This window comes from Cinclus cinclus, chromosome 3 (assembly GCF_963662255.1).
Source record: "Cinclus cinclus chromosome 3, bCinCin1.1, whole genome shotgun sequence".
Taxonomy (NCBI): Eukaryota; Metazoa; Chordata; class Aves; order Passeriformes; family Cinclidae; genus Cinclus; species Cinclus cinclus.
In genome coordinates this window covers 49,079,193-49,100,198 of record NC_085048.1, presented here as the reverse complement: position 1 = coordinate 49,100,198, position 21,006 = coordinate 49,079,193, and the positions used below count along the sequence as shown (strand labels likewise).

Here is a 21,006-nt window from a genome sequence, read left to right as displayed (position 1 = left end):
TTTTTGAATAACTAATGCACTGACATATCCTTAAGAGTTATTTCTTCTGAGTGGTATAAACTTGTGTTTGATGTAATTTCTGGTAATTTCCTGGGCAGTGACTGCTCAATCAGCATATTTGGCCTTTATTTGCATAAATAGGATAAGTTTTTATCTTAATTTATTCTTAGAACCATATCATTCAAAGATTTAATTTTCTTTAGGATGTTCTTTACAAAAACAGCTGTGACTGTATCCTGTGGCAGAATTTTTTCTTCTTATGTTCTATGTCAATGCAGCCAGATATAGGAAAATCTTACAAACTCTGAAAGATACTCATCAAATTATTTGGCCAGCACTCACACCACTCTCAACACCTGATCATAAAAGTTTCATAATGTCACTTTGTAAACTAAGCACAAGGTTATGCACATGAAAGGATTTATGGAATAAAGGTGACTTAATGGGAAATGGCAATGTCTCTTTATGCGTTAGATTTCAATGTCGCAGTTCAATGAATTAGATGTCAGGGCTGCTCTTCTTTACCTTTCCAAAGATAGGTTTTGATTTTGAAGGAAAATTCTAGTTAAGTCAGCAGCACCTTTCTTGGCAAACTCATGCCTTTTAGTAAGCTTGTCAATGGATATGTTTAGAAGCTTTCCCTTTTGGGGAATAACACAGGCTATTTTCATTACAGCTGTAGCTGGTAACCCTGTAATTTTATAACTGAGATATCCATGTTGCAATGCTTGGAGCATTTTTATGTCACAACTGCTGACATTTTTTTATTTTTTTTTTTTGAAGCCTTGCAGAAGTTTGAGCTAAACTGACCTATTCCTTCAGGAATTAAGTTGCATTTTCTGATTCAGTCAATATTATAAGACATGTAGACATACTTGTACCTTTGGAAGGAGATGACATTTGCAGTGGCTAAATACATGGTCTTTGCTTTAAGTAGCATCATGGATATGTGCTCTGTTCTCTGTTAAATCACTTTGTCTCTCTGGGGGATTCATCTTTGCTCTTCTAATTAATATAGCCAAGGCTTTGTTCTGGCCCTCCCCACACACCCCTTCACAGGGCACAGCCCAAGGCTGCAACAGCTGGCCTGGGCTGTGTGTCAGTGGGTTACAAGGAAGGAAAAAGGAGCCAGTCTTTCATGGGATCTTTAGGGAGCTTGGCTGTTTCCTAGCTACAACTACACACTGCTGCCTGCTCCTCTGCTCTTAGTTTTTCTTATTTGTTTCAGAAGCTGCACACACACAGAGAGCTTTCTGAAAGAGGTTTTGTACCACCACCCCACTTCTGCTTCACACTGGGGAGGAAAAAACTATCAGTCTCTGCAGTGCAAGAGTCAATTGACATTGAATATCTGCTTGGGAAGAGAGAGGAAGAGGGATCTTAGTGAGGCAAAGGAAGGGGCTAGGTGTCGAGGAGCCGTGGTGCAGGAGCTAAGCTGCATGACACAGCAGTGAAGGTTTGGGAGTTGTTAAATATTGGAATTGATGGTGCTCTGCATCTACACTCAAACACACCCCAGTATCTTTAGGATGACTGACTAAGTGATCCATCCCCCTCTTCTTCAGCCCTGCTAAACTTTTTCCATGCAGAAGGGCAGTCTTGTCTGTATTGCCTACTGGAAGCAGTCCTTGGTCTACATGGTGTAGACCTAAAGCATGTCTGGACATTGACTGGAGCAATAGGAACCCACGCCAAGACCAGAAGGTGCTAGCAGTCAAATTGTACATGGGACAGGGCTTGAATCCATACCCTGACCAGCTGACTGGCTCTCTGATGGAAGCGTAGCCAGACAGGATCACAGTGGGAACAAGGCACGGAGCAGAAAGCCATGCACTTGTTCAGATAACAGGGAAATTGGGAAAGTATGGAAGAGCATTTCATTATTTGCTCTCAAAGACAAGTATTAATGAATTCAAGAACTGCATAAAGAGAAGGGAATGAGTAAGAAGGTGAGGTTACCCTCAGTCTTGTGTCCTACCAATGCTCTTAAGGAAAACTGCTTAGAGGTCAGTCAGTCACTGTATCTGATTTTATATGCCACTTTAGAAGCTTGAAGGCTAACTTAGCAGTTCTGATTCTCATCTTTGTGCTTAGCTTAGCAAATCTGAGTATCTTTTAAAGAGGTTTTGTCAGCAGCTTCATGCAACCTAGAAGTTTTGTGAGCGATATGTCTATTATTTGGGAACTGGAAAAGAACTGGTAAAAGTGAACTTGAAGTTATGTGTTTGGTTTTTTTTTTCCTCTACTGTCATGTATAGACCATCTTTCTAAGATCCCAGAATAGCAAATATTATTTGCATCTGTAGTGAATAAGGCTTCCAGCAGTTATCATTGACTCAGCTGTATCTGTGGTGTGGCAGTCAGTAACAGGACAGGCTTCCAGATTTCAGTTTGCTTATTTCAAACTTCAGCATTTACAAATCTAAATCCTACTATTCGCAAACTGTAGGTATTATGATTGATTTGTAATTGTATTTTACAATCCACAACCTAGTGTTCTGTCTTGGAACACTGTGGTTTTCTGGCTCTTTATTTTTGATGTTCTTCCTCTTCAAGTGAGAAAATCAGAAAGTTTCCTAATACACCAATTTGGAACAGCTTTTCCATTTAAAAAAAAAAGACAGAGTCGTGTGGGAGGTGTGAGTAAATGTATAATGGGTCGGAGAGAAATCCTAAGAATGCCAGCAGTTGAAAATAGTTTGTAGGACTATTTGATTACTAGTTTGCCACATAACCTATTAGTACACTCTAAATGCCAGACTTCAAAGTGACTTGATTTTGTTTTGGTTATGTGTAATTTTAGCCCTATTTTAATGGACTAAAAGGAGATCCTGCAAATTCATTACTAAATGCAATGCTTTTGCTGCTAGGGTTTATTAGTGCCTTCAGTAGCACTTTAATTTTGTGCCTGTTGAAGATCTTGCAGTTTGCCATGCAGGGACTTCAGCAAGGTTAAATAACATGTTATGCAATAACCAAGCTTTAACACTTGTGATAAAAAGGTTGCTAAGATTTTTTCCCATCTCTTAGGGAACTGAATATTTTAGCAAGCTGCCAGTAACTTTCATTTGTGGAATATGAGTGAAACTTATTTTTCCCCACAGTTGCAAGTAATTAAAATCTTGTTTAATTACAGTAGCTGAAAGTGACCTATTGCAGTACTATCCATGACTATTTTAGTTCCTGGGCTGCTTGAAAATACTAGGATTTGTTGCTGTTCCTAACATTTGTGCTTCATCCGGGGAATGTTATTATTTAATAGTAATAATAATTACAAGTTCATCTCATTTCACAGGAAATGTGGGCCCTTTGTGTCCACTTTTTAGTCTGGAATTATATACATTATTCAGCATTGTTCACTATAGGGTCCCTGGTGCTCTCTTGCACAGCTTGTTAAACTGCAGGATATGGGCTGCTTGCCATGGCGTGTGTGCGTGGGGGGAGTTGCTATATTCCTTGTACACAGGAGCAATAGAAGGAAATGCAGATGAGGTGACTGAAGTTCTATACACTCCTGACGATACAAGAACAGGAGAGCCAAAGTAAAGAAAGTTTTGGAAGGAATCTTTGCAATAGAGAAGACTGAAAAAATCATATGTTAGGATTTGTGGTATTATTTTTTGTTGTGTTTATAAAAACTAAGAGAGTAAGCTTTTTGTCAAATACAAATTAAGGTGACTTGATTGTTGGGAATACATTCAATTGTGTAAAGAGCACACAGTGTTTTCTCCAGCTGAATTTTGAATGGCAGAAGACATAACCAGTGCTGCTGGTGAGTGCCAGGTGGAACCCAGCACTTGATAAATAAAACAGTGTTGTGTTTGAAATGTTGTGTTTATAAGAGAGGGTGACTTCCCATGAGAAAATACAGATGGAAATCGTTTTGGCTTTGGTCTGTGAATTGTGGAGAGGAAGATTATCAGGAATGAGATGCATTAAGGAAATGATCCAGAAGGATATGAATACTGATTTTTGGGAAGCTGCTTGAGTTCAACAGGCAAAGGCATTCAGGAGAGCCCAGTTGACAGTAGTTTGTTGTCTGAACAATGCTTTCATTATTAAATTCAATGTAACAGCTGTTTGAAGCCTCAGTAGTTTACCAGTTATAGTCTTAATCCTCTGGTTTATGGAAGGGTGAGGGAAGTCAAGTGGTGAGATGCAACTGAGATCAAATTTGCCCTGTCACAGATTTGCAAATAAAATAGAAATGCAGAGTAACACAGGTGAACTAATACAAGTCTTGGCACATTATTTTACCTGCCCCCTCCCATTTGGTTTTATTGTTGCTTTTTGAAGATGGGCCTTGTTAAGGCATTGTCACTCTTCCTTTATTTAAAATGAGTTAGTATAATATATTTTCTATTTATATCTGTAATTTTCTCCAGCATCTTGAGTGTTTCTGAGCTATGGGTTTTCTTCTACTTAAAAAGCAATTTTAATGTTTCTTTGGTGTTATGTGTCTAGCCAGCAATGTAAAGGATGTTGTATGTGTTTGTCAAAATAATTTCATCTTTAGAAGCTAATCAAGGAAACCAGATGAAATTCCTGAAACTTGTCACAGCTTTGCTCTTGGACCACATGTTGGATTCATATGTTGCTTTTTGTTTCCTATTTTTTCTCAAGTACAGTGACCAGAAGTCACAGTTTCACTGGATCTTGTATAGTACTTGGACTATTCCATTTATGCTTCAAATAGTGAGTGATAAATTACTGAATAAATATAAGAAGAAAGATCCCATTATTCACATTCAGCAATTAACATGAAGCCTTGAAATTAAAACAAAAACATGTTATTCCCAATACACATAACACTTTTCCAAGTATCTACAGACTTTCAGAATCCTTCCTAAAAGGGAGGCCTGCAAATATAATGCCAAACTGATGTTTAGATGTTAGCACAGATGTGTACTAACAAAGGTGTTCCAGATATTCTCATACACAGTGCAGTGTATTTGGGGTACTAGTGTAAAGACCATAAAATTGGAAATTATATTTATCCAGTTGTTTAGAGCTGTCTTTTACACTTGGTACCTTAAAGAGGGAATATCATAGTCATCTTGAAATACACGTCCAGTCACTTTGCCTTACAGAATTTCCATCAGAAATAATGGAATTAATTCAACCACTTCTCAGACTTGCTATATAAGTGATACAATAATTGTTTGAAGGAGAAGGCTAAATTTAAAATAAAAAATAGTTCTCACCTCTATTGGTGATGAAGTAGAAATTTTGGGAAGTTCAGATGGAAGTTTTTCTAATATATTTTGGTACTGGTAAATGGATCATAAGGTATTCATATACAGCTTGATCTGAGATCAAGATGAAAAATAGTTTTGCTTAGAACTTGCTGAGTAGAAATATATAGACTTATTTGTGCAAACTGTATGTGGATGATTTAATATAGGAAAAGAGCATAATGATCAGCGTGTGTCGTTTTCAATGCGCCATATCATACAAAAATTTTAAAAATCAAACCAGGAAGAAGGGTAAAGTTGGTGTATCAGAAATCATCTGCTTTTAGGGCAAGTTCATTTTTCTTAACAGACTACTTCTTCACACAAATTTTCCATGCAGAGATGTTTTCTTGATGTGAAGTTGTAAAACTTTAATTGTTTTGCCATTTACTGTTATTTGTATGCTGAGAATAATAGTAGCCTGGTACAATGAGTGTAAGAGTAACTATGTATCAGGAATAAAGCTTTCAAACCAGCAATCAATGAAATTACTGTTTCAGTGTTTGTCTGCATCAGTGGCTTGTATAAAGATTTTGGTAAGAGGCAAGTATTGCAAATGAAGGTTCAAGTGACCTATTGGGAATCTGATAACATTAGAACAATAGTTGCCTTCAAGAAATGTCCTGAAAGATCACCCCTTCAATACATGTTCAGTATTGCAGTGCAATTAATCTTTGTGGATCAACAGTAAGACCCTTATTCACTTTACTTCCAAGTAGTCTTCTTGTCTGTAACTCATTTCCAGAAGCAGATGTCAGTGAGCCTTCCTTAAAGGGCCTTTGCACTCCTTGAAAGATAGCAATGGTTTTGTGAGTTAAGTGGTCATATTTAAATCCAGAAAAGCAAAATATAAAATTCTGGAGACAAAATATTCAGGTCATACACCACTCAATTTATTTCAAGCAATTGAAAATCAAAAAGTAATTTAATTCAGTTTCAAAGGAAACACAAGTGTCTGAGATATCTGATTAACTCATTTCCTCATCTGACACCTACCTCTTTACAGCTTCAGCCTTCCCACATCAAAGAAAGGTACTTGACATGTGCTAAGTCTCAGGATTGAAATGGAAAGAACCTGAACTTCTGAAGAAGGTTCGCATATTCATATTCTCATACTATTCATAGAAGTTTCAGCTAGCTCAATCTCCAGGGAAGAGAAGCCTCCCCTTTCACTCATTTAATCATCCTTTCTTCAATCAGATCAGGTCAGATCAGCCTTTCTTTAGTCAAATCAGTTCTCTACTAGCTGTCTTATATGTTGGATTTTAAGATGGATTTTTGTGTTTAATGTACATGTACTATAGTTCCTACACAGGTAGTCTGCTTAACAGGTGCACAGATGCATCATCTAGTTAGCTCAGATTTCTAGAGGATTTAAATGTTTTATATCCCCTTCCCCAGGTTTAATGTGCATCATGGCATAATAAAAAAGACTGCAAGGAATGTTAAAGTTGAGGTGAATACCTGCTTCCATTTGCCTTATTGCTGCATTCAGTGAGGCAATGACTGAACACTTGGAAAGAGAATTAACAGATTCTGAATAAAAAGAGGCATTTTGGAAACAGAAATTTAGCTGCAGAAATTAAACTTCTGGAATAAGAAATAAGAAAGAAGAGAGGAGCGGTAGGAGAGAGCAGTGACAGAGGAGAAACTGCATATTTCTAGAGTACTCAAAATAAATTTGGAGGAGTGTTACGTTCTGAACACTGCAAGACAGCAAGATAACTTTGCAGTCTTAACTCTTGATGCCAGTGTGAGCTTTCAAAAGTCAGTTTACTTTGTCAGTCCCTTTGAATTTTGCTCATGTGTATTAAAAATTATGCAGTGCGTACATATATATATTATACTAATTATATATTAATCAGAGTAATTATAAATGAAATTATATCCTCTTTTAGAGGGGGAAATGCAGAGTACATTTTAGAGGAGAAAAGTTAGATTCTTCTATGTAAACCCAGTAGCATTGTAGCAAGTCTGAGAGTGTGTATTGAAGCCTGTACCTTTACAAAAAACTCACCAACCCTACAGTGTGTCTAGATACCTTTTCTTAATCAAAGCACCTTGGAAACCAAAAAGCATGAAGTAATATTTTTATTAAGTAGCCTAGTGCTGCTTTGTTTGTTTGTTTTTTCTGTAAAGCCATTTTACTGCAATTCAAAATCCACAGAAAATAGGGAGCGCCTTCTTCCCTCCTACGTAAATTGACATCTGAATGTTTAAACTGGAAAAACACAAAAGCTAGATGAATGAAAAAAGCCTGCAAGCCTTTCAGAAGAAAATCCATTAGCTCCACCATGCATTGGTTTATACAAAATGTAGCTGTAGTGTATGTCAGCAAATAGAAAATGGAAAAGTGACTCAGTAGAAGCAAGAACAACTCAGAACATGTGGAAGTCAAATGCCTTTGTCATGTGCCCAAAATTCTGGGACACTGTTGGGTACCTTTTTCTGCAGAAATACAGAAATATAAAAAGTAGTATTACATAAAATAGCAAAAAATAAGAAACTACACTAGATCAATTTTTTAACTGAATGCCTTGAATGGATTAAATGTTATGTGCTGAGGTGAAATTGGAATTGCCTTAATAAAGAACAAAAACATGTGAGATTCAGATTCCTCATTTATGGTTGAATTTCAAAAGGCAGGGAAGAATGTGCTTTGAGTACTGAGATAGATACTGGCTGGACCTAGTCTTTATCATTGGTAAAAAATTTATCCATGCCAGCTTGGAAATACACATGATTACATTTTTTTCATGAGCATGTAATTAACTCATTCTAATGTTACCTTCTTTTTTGCAGTAAGCTGTATTTAGACTGAAATAGGAAAACACTTGATAGGACATTTTGATCAATACTGATCTGTCTGAGATGGTGTAAGGGGAGGTAGTGTGGGACGTGATTCAAGACCACTTTTTGGGCAAATGCTGAATCATCTGCAAGGGATGATAAGTACTCAGATATATGTATTTAGTAAAAAGCCTTTAAAAGTAAAAGAGGTGAAAAGTCGAGCAGGATGTGGATAATGGAGAGGATATTTTGTCAAAGTGAGGGAAAGAAATGCTTTAAATTCTTATGTTGGCCTTCCCTACATTTTCTGAGTTTTGCTATTTACAGCTGTTGTGCCTTAAAACATGTGTGTGTGTATATATATATGACATACCAAACAAACATCTATAGAAATAAATTCATGTTTGTTTCAACAGAATGCTGAAATTTCTGTATTTGAAGTGAACATTCGTTTCGTCGGTGGACTACTTTCAGCTTACTATCTTTCAGGAGAAGAAGTAAGTTGGTTTATCTGACACATCATCATCATCTAGATAAGTCATTAAATTTAGGTTTAATAATTTTATTTTTCCTACTTAAATAATTTCATTTATCCATTGTTTAAAACTTTTAAAATGGCTTAGACAGCAGAGACCAGTCCAATGGGCCTTCTTGCTTCTATTACTGCCACTTTGTATAAGTCCTAAAACTGTTACTTCATTTAAGTGTTAAATGATATTTGGAGCTTTTTCCTGAGTGGGAATCACACCCAGTGCATCTTACTGAGCTTCATGCTGGAGTGTGTAATTATGGAGTTCCTACTCTAAGGCAGTAGTAGATTAGGTGCATCAGCTTCCTGCTTCCCAAGTGGGTTTCTAGTGTACCCTTGAACTCGTTTAAACTCTTACTTTCTGTCTGCCTGCCTGAACCTGAGGCTTCATGTGGAAAAGGCATGTTAAAAAAGAAAAGGAAACTGTAAACCTATACGTGTGAATGTCTTTAAAGCATTAATAACCCATTAATCTCTATTACCTGTCAAAGTTTCTTGAGAGAATGAAGATGCAGTTTCAGCTTAGTTTCATCATTTTGTCTAAATGGAATTACTTGTGTAATGTTTTTGGAGAAGGCCAAAAGAGTCACAGGTACCATTTTAAGTGACACGTATTGTGATATTTTCAAGTTTTAGCCGGGCAGTTGAAAAGTCTTTAATCTTACTAGTTTAAGTTCTTGTTTCTTTCTCTGGGTTATAGTAGTATTTTGTTGCAGGATTACACAAGTTAATACTCTTTAATCATAAGTTGAACTTATTGTTCCTTAAATCCAAAGCAATTACTGGTGGGAACTCCACAAACCCAAAAAAGTTAATTTTTTTCATAAGTAAATTTCCCAAATACTAGGTAGAGTTCTGTTTTGAACCTGTCACTTTAAATTACTTGAATTCTATGGCTCTGAGTGATTATTTTTTGTTAAAATGTATCACTATGTTAAACTGTTTTAGCAGGTACTATTGGGTCAGGTACCTGACAAAGCAGTTACAAGGAGACAATGTTTCTCTGACACTTTCATGTCTTAACTAGATTTACCAGCTTATTTCACATGGACCTGTGAGTGTGGATGGTATGGAAAAGAATTCATGTCTTAAAATGCACAGGTTTTATTATTTGAAATGTCTTGTAAATGTTTTGGGGTAAAAAATGCAGTCAGACACTTAACAGTAATGAAAAAAATCGAGAGCTGACTTCTGGATCTTTGCTAAATATTATTTTACTTACATTTCTTCTCTTTTCACTGAAGATCTACATGGGAAACAGGTGTGGACTTTTCTAACATAGCCTTCTGGTACTCTTTACTTAACCACTTCTGACAGAAGCAGAGGATATTTCTTGGCAGATGAGCTGGTAGATGAATGCTCATGGGACTTTGTATTGAGTGGCAGTTTGTCTGCCAAGAAATGCCTTATTCATTTGCCATCAGTGCTGGTGATTTCATATGTATTTTGACGGTTTATGTCCTGTGTCTGTTTATGTGCACTCTCACTTTCAATCAGTGTGCATGGTTTCTCCTAAATAACACCTAGTCATTGCTTCTCAGATGTTCCTTCATCCTCAGAGAGGCAGTTTTATCACCACCTCTTCAGCTAGACTGAAAGCAGCACTCACGTTCCAGTAAAACTGGCACAAATGAAATGAGGAGACTTCTGAAGCAAAAGAAACTGTTTCACACAACAGATAATTAAGTGGAACTCTGCAGTGACATATCACTGATAAAGGATGCTAGTGCCCATTCTAAAACTGATGGACTCAGTGATGAAAGTAAAATGGGCTCTTACATACAGAGAAGAGGTGCATTATTAAGGGGAGTGCCAAGCTCTTGCAGACCAGGAAGGGCATCATCCATGCTTGCCACTGGTTCTCGCTCTCTGTTAGACATCTGCTGTCCAAGACAGAAAGATGTCCCTAAACAGTTGTTCTGGTTGCTTAGAGAGTGCTATTCCGTGTGCTCTGCCTTCATCGCATTTGGGGAAACTTCACGATTTATCTCCTAAATCCCAAGATGTTGTGGCAATAGCCAACCTCTGCCAATGGAAGGTATGGGATGCAGCAGAGTGAGGTTCTCCTGTATTATGTGGGTCTCTTCTTCCCTGATGCTGCTGAGAGGTGTGGAAGGGCCTGAGGGCCCCAGAAGCTGGTTGCCACTGTATAAAATATATCTTTAACAATCTGTTAGTCCATTCCATTAGTGGATGAACACCTCAAAAGGTTGCACAATCTGTATGCACACTGCTTGAAGGATTAAACTTCATCCGTTAAAAGCTCAATTAATTCTTTATCAGATTAACTATTAAAAAATCTTATATCTGCTGTGCTCACTTACCAGTATTCTAATTAAAGAAAGCTATGTTTCGGTAGAAGGAGTGATGGAAATAATTATTGTTTGTGCTTCTGAATTACATTTCCATGGGTAATGATCCAAAGCTGCAACACATTGTATGTTTCCATAATCATTTTTAAGTCTAACTAATCACGATTAAAAAAAATGCTAGCGTACTGAGTAGTTCCTAAAACATCCTGCTCACATAATAGTTCATTTAGATAAAGTCACCAATGTGAATCATTCTAAAAATGAACAAATTGAATACTTTACTCCTTGATAACTATGTGTGCTACTCACTTGCAAATAGAGCCACGAGATGCTTTCTGTTAAACTTCCTACAATTTCTACCCTAGTAGAATTAATATGAAATACCTAAAAGTGTTAGAAATGTCATATGCTTTTTACTTTTTTCCCTACTGTGGTAAATGTCTAAACCCAGGCCAGAAAGAGTTTCAGTCAAATGTCAACTTTATTTGTAAAATAGCTACAAATATCAGAAAACTTGATTTTAAAATGAGTAACTGTTTAAGGGCATCTCTTTTTTTTGGTTGGTTGTTTTATAGTTCCTTTGGGGTTTTTAAGTCCCTAATAATAATACTGCATGTGAATGCTTTTCTTGGTACTTTTACCATAAGTCACTGGCTGTAAAGGATTATTAAAAATAACTGTTAGTATTGAAATTATTTTGTTTGCATGAAAGTATCTTTAGGAAACTGTAATATGATAGAGTTATCCCATAGGACTGGGAAAGGGCTTTTTTCAAACTTTCTTGATAATTTTGTTTAAATTAAACCTTGATTAAATACTAGACATGTCTTAGAATCTTAGAAGATTCCTCATTTAAGTAATTTTTTGGTTTAAAAATTAAAACTAAAATGTAAGGGAGTAATTTGTTTTACAATTGCCTTGCTGTACTTACTAGCTTGATGTTAAATTCTGGTATACCAAGGGTCAGGAGTACTGCATGCAGGAAAGTCCTCTGTTCTGCAGACCCAGATATTTACACTTCCAAATGTAGTCATATAAGGAGATAATTTGTTAACTTTTGGAGTAGGACAATACTGAACCCTCAAACAACTAAGATCTTTCTTGGAATTCATGGATATTACAAATATTACTTCTGAGCAATGTAATTTTCACTGCTGGGAATAGCTGCGGTACTGGTGCTGAAAGTCATGGTAAATGTGTGGCCCTGCTCTTAGTCTAGTCAGGTTTGTACATTCTCCAGGTCTTCTGATTTATTCATAACTGGTTCCTTAAGGCACTGCTAAAGCTAAGTAACAAGGGGACTGTTTTACTTGAAGGTTGGTTCCACAATCAGGGAATACATTGCACAGGCAGAAATAAAAGGAATTTTAATTTGCTGTTTGTGTGAGCAGCAAAAAAAAGTAAATCCAAAACACTCTGAAGTGAATAAGGAACACGTAAGTTTCAGATTCAGCTGGTAATTTCCCAGATCCCTCTGAAGCTTTTCTGTTTTCTGAATGAGATAAGAAAGTTTTTTTCCCCTGGAGTTAAAATATTTTGGATGCAACAGCTGTTCTTACTGCGTAATATGCTCATATTGCCATTCTTCTGCATGGCATGAAGCAGAAATGTAACAGATTTGTACTTTTTTAATGTGGTGGGATAACCTGTTTGAAGGAACACTAATTTATTCTGATCAAGGTGAAGGAATAACAAAAATAAATCAAACCAACCAAACAACTCCAAAAACTAAAAAAAAAAAAAAGCCCCCGAAAAACAAACTCCAAAAAAAGACAAAAAAACAAAAAATCACCACCCAAGCTGTTCTTCATGATATGTGATGATAAGTGTTGGACTTAAAGTTTCACCTGTTACTCTCTACCAGCTGTTAATTAGAGGTTAAAAAAAATGGGGAAAAAAATGATGACATACCTGATTAGTTTATATCTGCATTTAGAGTTGGAGTTACAGTGCCACTGTTCAACCTCACTTGATCTTGGCTTCCTGTCTGACTTCAGACAGACCTAATCATTGCTCGCTGCAAACCACCATTCCTCAGTGATTATAGAGGTATCTTACTAATGAGGAGCAGGCATGAAATAATGATGCAGATGCTATTGATCTAGAACTGCCTTTGCCAGGCTGACCACAGAAGATTGCTGACTTCATATAGCACTGAGACAGTCTGCAGAATTTAGCCATAGCTATTATTTCTGTCTCTCCTTCTCTTGTAGAGGTTTCTCTTCAGAGAGAATATTCAAATTCCATGAATACAAAAAAACAAAAAATCCCGTCATTTAGCAGTCTTGAATGGTAGGAAAATTAAGTTTTTGTCACCTATACAAAGGTATGGGCCTTTTCTGCAAACCTTGATTAAGTTCCAATTTATGTGCCTTGGGGATCTTAGCTCACCAAATGTGAGCACTGACCACATCTTTTATCTCCTGCTTCCTCTCACTTGACACTAGTTAACAAGAGGACTGCTCCTTTTATGTATTGGAAGCTTGATTTATAATGCTGTTTGAAACTCCAGGCATAGTGTATCAGCTTGATCACTTCTCTGTGAATGCCACTTAATACCTCCTTAATCATCTTCACAGACTGGCAGTAGAATTCCCTGTGTGGTACAGACTAGAAGACTTCAATTGCCTGTAGTTTTGTACAGCCCTGTTTTCAGATTGGAGTCCTGTTTCCAACCTACCATCCATCTGCTGCCATTTTTAAGCAATACATCAGTGTTGAAGTGGTGTCATGTTTTCATTCCTGTAGAGCTCTGAAATTTTCTTTATGCTTTCATTTTTATAGATTTATGATTTTTTAATCTGGTATTTCTTTGAATCCTGGAGCCATTCAACTTGGAAGTGACCTCAAGAGATCTTCTAGTCCAACCTCAATATTACAAGATTCCATTAGGCTTTGAAGAAACTTCTTGCATGGAAACATGCCTAGACTTTTTCAGGACCAAACACAGGGGCACATTTATCTTTTTGGAAATGGCTTTTTAAAATTTACTATTCTCTTTTAAATGGACATCTCCTATTGTTTCTCCTGGCTCTCTAGCAGGCCTCATATTTATCTCCTTTTTTTTTTTAACTTTAAACGCTTATTCTTAAAAAATTATATTTAGCCTGACTTAAGAGTTTTCATTCAACTTGTCAAGCATTGTTGGTTTCTGTATTCTTTACTTGAACTCAATACAGTTTTACTTTTAATTACCTTTTTTACAGTCATTCCAAAATAAGGTAAAAGCCTTCTGAGCCTTTTGATTTGAGAATTTTTGGACTCTGAACTTCACCTTTTACTTTCCAAATCATCTCCAAGCAATTTAACCATGTGGCTGTTGCTAAGTTAATTTCAATCTTGATCCTCTTTCCAAACTTAAACATTGCCAAAGTGAACCTTTTGTTTAAAACAATGTGTTGAATTGGGGCATGTGGCCCTTGTTAACAGTAATATGTCAAACTAAGTTAAGAGCTACTTTTTCTGCTATAGACTCTGAATTTCTGCAGCAAGCTGTCATTACAGTGTATAAAATAAAGGTTTATATCAGCTCTGATGTAGCACTTAATAGCCTACTGAGGGACAGAGGATTTGAAATCTCCTCCATTTCCCACAGTCACAGTCTGTTATCTCCATTACTATTTCAGCCTCTGCACCACCTTTAATAAATCTAATATTGTTCACTTTCTGTGCTAGCTGCATCAAAATGTACTGCAGAATCCCTATGGATTCACATTCTGGAAATAACCTTGACTCCTAAGATTTTCTTTTACAAAGACTGTTCCTCTGTCGCAAGCAGACTGCCCTTCAGTCTTCTATTTCTGTCTCTTAAGTTCTTGCAGTGCAATTACACTGTCACTGTTGATGAAACCCATCTCTCAAGTACTAGGTTCCCTTTACTCCAAAAGTTTTCTCATTCCTAATACTTCTGTCCCCTTTCTCCAAGTGCTACCTGCTCAGCTGCTCTGTGCAACTATGCTGCTCAAGCTGGCCCCACACTTAATTCTGAGGAAAATTGGAAGAATGGTAACAGAGATGTGGATTTTCAGTCTTGCACTTAATTAAGATGTTGCTTCTAGGTTTTCCCTCTCTTCCCTCTGCTGCGGGGTTACTGATACCACCCACGTATACATTGGCAGGGAGCTTCTTCTGGGGTCTAAGTATGTGATGGAGACTCTGCCCCTGTACTGCAATCAGGCACCACCAGGCACACAATCATTGCCATCACCAACACTTTTTGTGCCTCAGAATGAGGGCCCTCAGGCTACTCTGCTAATGTGAAGTGGGAATAGTGGCAATTTGCCCTAATTCAGTGAATTGCTGTCTGCTGGAGTCCAGCAGTGGGTCTGTTTTGCTTTTGTTTGTCTGCCATCATTTTGTTTGTCTATCAGTGTGAATACCCACAGCAGGGGACTGAGAAGCTGTGGTGACAGCCTGCTGCAGCTGCCTAACTAAGCCTGCTATGAAACCAGGAATCAGAGCCCTGATTTTGGTTTGAGAAACATCTGTATAGAACTCCAACCTGTGCATAGCTTATGTTCTTCACTGGTAGTGGTTTCGCATTTGCATCGCAGAAAAGGTTTTGTTTGGGGAGTTTTCTCCAAATGACAAAAAAGTTTGCTTTATTCTATGGTAAACCTATTTGAAGTGTTTTTGCATTCATATGTTGACTTTGTAAATAACCAAAAAGTTCACTGCTCATTACATTAATTTTAACGAACTGCTCACAACCCAACTACTGTAGGCTGATGGCAAATTGCTGGGAAGGAGAATGGATGATAATGAGACCTAAGAAATACCGGATTGTGATTGTAACAGCTGGTATATTTGACACGAGCTCATGAGCTATGTTATTAAGTAGAATGCAAGCAGCTGAGAGGGAGCTGTTTGTTTCTTCTGAGAACTTGGCTTTCAAATAGCTCCTGCAGTTTCACTTCATTCTGGTTCTACAGAACAGTTGGAGAGAGAATGTCTATTAGAAATAGTAGTGTGAGTGCTTTCCTTTTGAGCAGCAGCAGCAGGTCTAGATAGACCCTAAAGAAGAATTCATTTCATGTGGTTTAATATACTGTACAGAAGAAATTACATGCTATTAACAGTCTGTCCAGAATCACCAGGCACCTGCAAAGAAGTTGTTTCCAAGATATTTCTCTCTTTTATTTATCTCAGTTTCCAATTCTGTCACTTTGCAGCACAAAATGCAGTTACAATAATAAAGAAGAGTAAAAGGAGGGTAAACACATGCTACCTGAAGAGGTGGTGGAGTTGCTCTGCAGATTTAATAGAAAATGTATAACATATGGTTAGATACAAGGTTCTGTGGAGCCATTTGCAAACAGCATTTAGATTGTTGCAAACATACTATTCATATCCAAATAACAATCCTTATGTATAGTACTACAGTGAAGAATTTTGCATCTTTCTGCAAATGAAAGCAACATAAAAATATCTTGGTGCTGACAGTGGGAGTAGATCAGCATTAATTTATGCTGCTTAAATTCTGAGCTATGTAAAATATTTGGCAAGTATATTCTCTCAGTGGATGTGGTATAAAAGTTCAATTAGGTGATAAGTAATAGATGTTATTGAATCATTGTACTGATTTTTTTTTACTAAAATAAAAATATTAACTTACTCTGAGTGTGGAGTAACTCTTCATTCTTCATCTAAATATTTCACAATATATAACTAGTGTATATGAGATTCCATCTTGTGCTTTGTCTCAGTGTAGACTGAGTCTGAGAATATTTGTCATTATGTTGGAAGTTAAGTAGGTGATAACATCCTTCTCTTGTTAGCTTAGAGAAGATAAAAATATAAAATGTCCAGTAGAAGATTACCACGTTTTTGATTCTGTTGGCAGCTATGAAGGCATTCTATCAGATTCCCAAAGCTAACTTTAGCAAGGAATCTTTCTACTCTGATATCTTTTTCAAACAATTAGATTACTTCTAGTAAAAATACATAGGCATTAATTAATTCTTAGTATTTTAAATACAATTGAGTGAACAGAAACGTATGATGAAATTTGGGAAGTTCCTTATCCAATTAGCTCTTTAAAGGATCAGATTAGAAATTCATTACAAAACACTTTTTGCCATCCACCAATTCTGCTTCTTCAAGCTAACTGAAGATCATTGAGAAAATTGAATGCCTGAAATCAGAAACAGGGAGACATCATTGCTGCTCTTGCATGCTCTTCATATCTCCAGCAATAGGTAGATGTAATGATATCCTTGCTGCATGAGAAACAGCTATTCTTTTAAAAGTTTCCCTTGCACTTACAACACGTCTTCCTCAGCAGATAAAACATGAAACAGGTACAAACAAGGTTCATTTGCTTTAAGTTAGCACCAGCTCTTGGGATCAACTTATGGGATCAAGTGTACTGTTCATTTTTTTTGGCAGGATTGGTTGTTTATTTTCAGGGAACAGAAATCTGAAAGATTTCTAAGATGAGTAGGGAGCTTTCTCCTACACCTCTCAAAAACTGCAGGAGGCCACATGCTTTGTTTGTAAAAATGCATCAATTGAATAATGTTGGTAAATGTTATGGTTGATAAATGAGTCCAGTTCCTGTATCATCTGTGCCAAAAGCTTGCTTCTGCCATATGCAGACTGTGTTTCCACCCTGTGTGCAAATGATTGAGAAGGAATTTGGAAAAGATGTGCACATGAAAAATCCTGTACCACTTCCAGCATAATAGATGCCAATGGGAATTTGTGGTTTTGGCAGGTGATTACCCCTAAACAGAGCTGTCATTAAACATTTGAAAGATAAATCTTTGTTTTCTTCCAATCAGTAAATGTAAGGACTCATTTTGCCCAGGGCTAAGTGCACAGGATTGGGCAAACTGCAAACTTTTTTTAAGCCAAAACCTGAGGAGAGGATGAACATGAAGATTTGAAAGCTGAAAAGTAGTGGCATGTAGTGCAAGCGTCTCATACAAATCAAGAAAAAAATAATTTAGGATGTAGTTAAACAGCAGATTCAGTTTCTTAGCTCACTGTTTACATTGCAAGTCTTTTGTCAACAAGTGTACAAGCTTTTGTATTCCCAAAGGTGTTAGCTTGTCAGCCATCTGACTGTTTAATTTCCTAGTAAAGGAAAAGAGACAAGAAAGGTCAAGAGGTGGTAAAATATTCTGAAGAATTTGGGTTTTGTTTGATGTATTTAGCGCTGATATTCTTTACATAACACCTTTAATTGCTTAGATTAACCCTCCCAACCCTTATGAACTCCTTCAAATAGTAGCTAATTAAAACAGTACAGTATGAGGGGACTGTTGTCATTCATGAAGGCTCGAAAGCTTGTTTTAACATCCAAGTGTTAGGTAAACTGACAGAACTCTAGAGCAAACAAGGAAGATCACTCCAGCAGCAGTATTACTGGAGTAGAGTCAACCTTCAATTAACAGAGCTGTCTTCTTTCTGGCATAAAGGGCCAGATCCCTTGTTTCTGATGTTTCAAATGCATTGAGCTACCAAAAATACTCTGTAACTAGTTCATCTGAAGAGCTAGATGTGTCTGGTTTGTTTCTCTTCTTCAGTCTTTAGGCAATCATCTTTTGCAGGCTAAGCAAAATAACCATACTGCTTGTCTTTAGAAGCTGTTTCAGTCCTGTTACCGCTTTAAAGTTGTGTTGTCCCTTGGGGCCAAGTTGTCCTTAATTTTTGTAAGCATGACTGGATGATTTTGCAGTCCAATATATCCTAAGGACAATCATGTGAAAAGGATATGCTATGAACTTCACTCGCTTCCATTTCTCTTTAAAAACTCTTTTTTTTTGTTGTCGTCTTCAAACTAACAGCTGCAGAACAAAGTCAGCAGCTTACAATGCTGTTTCTTAAAGGATGCTATTTTCCCCAACTTGTTCTTAAAAACACTATTCATAGTATACAGACAATTTCAATCTTTTTCCTTTTATCATGCAAAACTAGTGAATAACTGAAACCTTCTCATCAGCATTTGCTGCTTGTAGGGTATCTCTTACAAACATGGTTCAGTCTGTGCTCAGCCTTTTCTTTCCAGAGTTGCTTTTATTTCCATTTATATTGTAGAGGGAAGAATAAATAATCTTCCCAATTCCAGGCAAGATTTACAACTTCTGTAATGCTTTGGGGCCATCATTGCTGCAGGAAACTACAGTGGTGGCTCTCAGCATGGCTGAGCAGGATTAGTTCAATGTTAAATGCCATCAGCTCTTCTGATTTGCTTGAAGGGTCTGTCCTAAGTTAATATGGTTATTAACTGACCCAAGGTCAAAAGTAAAGATTTACTGATACAATGAGAAGGATCTACTCAGCCATATTCTTTTTCTTGATAGACTGTGACAGTTGGTAATCGAATTAATGAGTGGAGCAGGTGACTAAGATGCCCTTTTTGTAAATCATACTTTGAAGATTTCTTTTCTATCTAGTTCCAACTTGAAATTACAGTTAAGGTACTCTAGTGTTTTAATTTACCTGCTATTAAATGTAGAAATAATTTAGTGAAGCCTGAATGGCATTCTCCCCAGAAGTGACTATGCGAACTGTTCAGTTAAATAATAAAATAAAAAACACTACAGCCATGTAATGAGTTTTGTTAAAAATTGATAGAGTTTACATGGTTGTCATGCCTTTTCTTTTTTCTCTCTTGCTTCAAGTGAGGGCATGGAAAGCAATGTATGCATGCTAATAGGCATTCTTGAAATCTTTATGAATGCTTCCAACAATTGTTTCCTTCAGATATGTGCTGCATTTAAAAATAGTCTTAATCTTTAGAGAGTACAGCTTTTGGCTGTTTAATTACAGGAATGGTTTTGAGGTTTAGCTCTAAAAAAGTAAAAAACTGCAGGAAATTCAGAGAAGCAATTGAATTGCTCATAAATTCGACATGCTGGCAACTCTGCTGCTCAGTCAGAGGACTTGTTTTTGAGTCTTTAAGAATTGGAAATTCATATATTTTAGTCGCTTTAGTTTTATGGCTTGTCCAGTAAGAGAAAAAGAAAACAGAAAGGAATTGAATTAGTCTGCCTGATGATTTAACTTGCAACATAAAAGCAGCTTCTTAAATCATACTTCTCTCTTGAAGCCTCCTGTTTGGCCTACAGAAAAAGAACTACAAGAGTTCACATCTCTTATATTTCATTTAAGGAAAATATACAAGCACTTTATTCAGGCTCATTTTGATCCTGTCCATTATTCATCAGACAATTCAATGAGTATTGTCTGTCAGAGAAATCTCAATAATAAGAAAGCAAGCAATGAGTTAGGAAAACATCATCTTTTTGTACTGCTGTATAGAGGAAAATTTTTCTTGTTACATCACTTATAGAAAAAGCCATCTAGATGGTGTATCAGAGGTGTTGTGCAGAAAGGAACCTGCTGAGTACACTAAATTTTAACTTGCTTCTCCCCTGGAAAAAATAACAAGAATGCATCAGTACAACTGCTGATTTTGCCAAACTCGCCTGTCATGGTGTCAGGCTCAGCTGTTCCCATGCAAATCCAAGTTGCACTTACCTAAATGGCACATTCTTGATCCCATTGTTTTCAGTTTTTATAATCTGAGAATCCACTGAAACCTGAGGGCTGAACAGCTAAAACAGTTGATTTCTGTCCCATATATCTGTAAAAGTGGGACAGAAGTAGTGTCTGGCTGCTGGTGGTAGAGAAAGCTCAATGAGAGAGTTCTGTGATCCAATGGCTTGTTTATAAGCAATCCATGCTGCAGATCTAACAGAGGGATTGTTGGCACTGTCTTTGTGCTTGTGATCATTCTACCTTTTTTCCAGTATCTCTGATCACAAAATCTGCAAATATCTGTGTTGATTTCAATCCTAATATAAGGATTAAAAGAAGCACTTTACTGTTTAAACATGGGACAGCTATAATATACAACACTAATTTCCAGTGAATACTCATTATATTTTATATATGTTTAAAGAGTATAAGAGACACTCTGAAATAGTAGTGTTTAATTTAATTTATTCTCCCTGTATCCATGAACACATCTAACTAGTGGGCAGTGGAATGTAGAATTGCCTGTGCACGAAGAGGAACATAGGGTCTCCGGCAAAGGATATTAGAGTAATGCCAATTAACTCCTTAGGCTTTTTGTGTTTAATGAAGACTTGGTAAATCCTGGAACTCTGTAATTCTGTGCCTAAAATCATGG

At 36.8% G+C, this 21,006-nt stretch overlaps 1 protein-coding gene across 1 annotated transcript in view; it reads left to right on the top strand.

Moving 5' to 3' along the window:
* The window catches only part of MAN1A1 (mannosidase alpha class 1A member 1), a 137,497-nt gene that overhangs the window by 48,262 nt on the left and 68,229 nt on the right, over positions 1-21,006 (top strand). Inside the window, exon 4 of the mRNA XM_062488765.1 lies at positions 8,441-8,521. Coding sequence (XP_062344749.1) covers positions 8,441-8,521 — 81 coding nt within the window. The remainder of the gene's footprint in view (positions 1-8,440; positions 8,522-21,006) is intronic.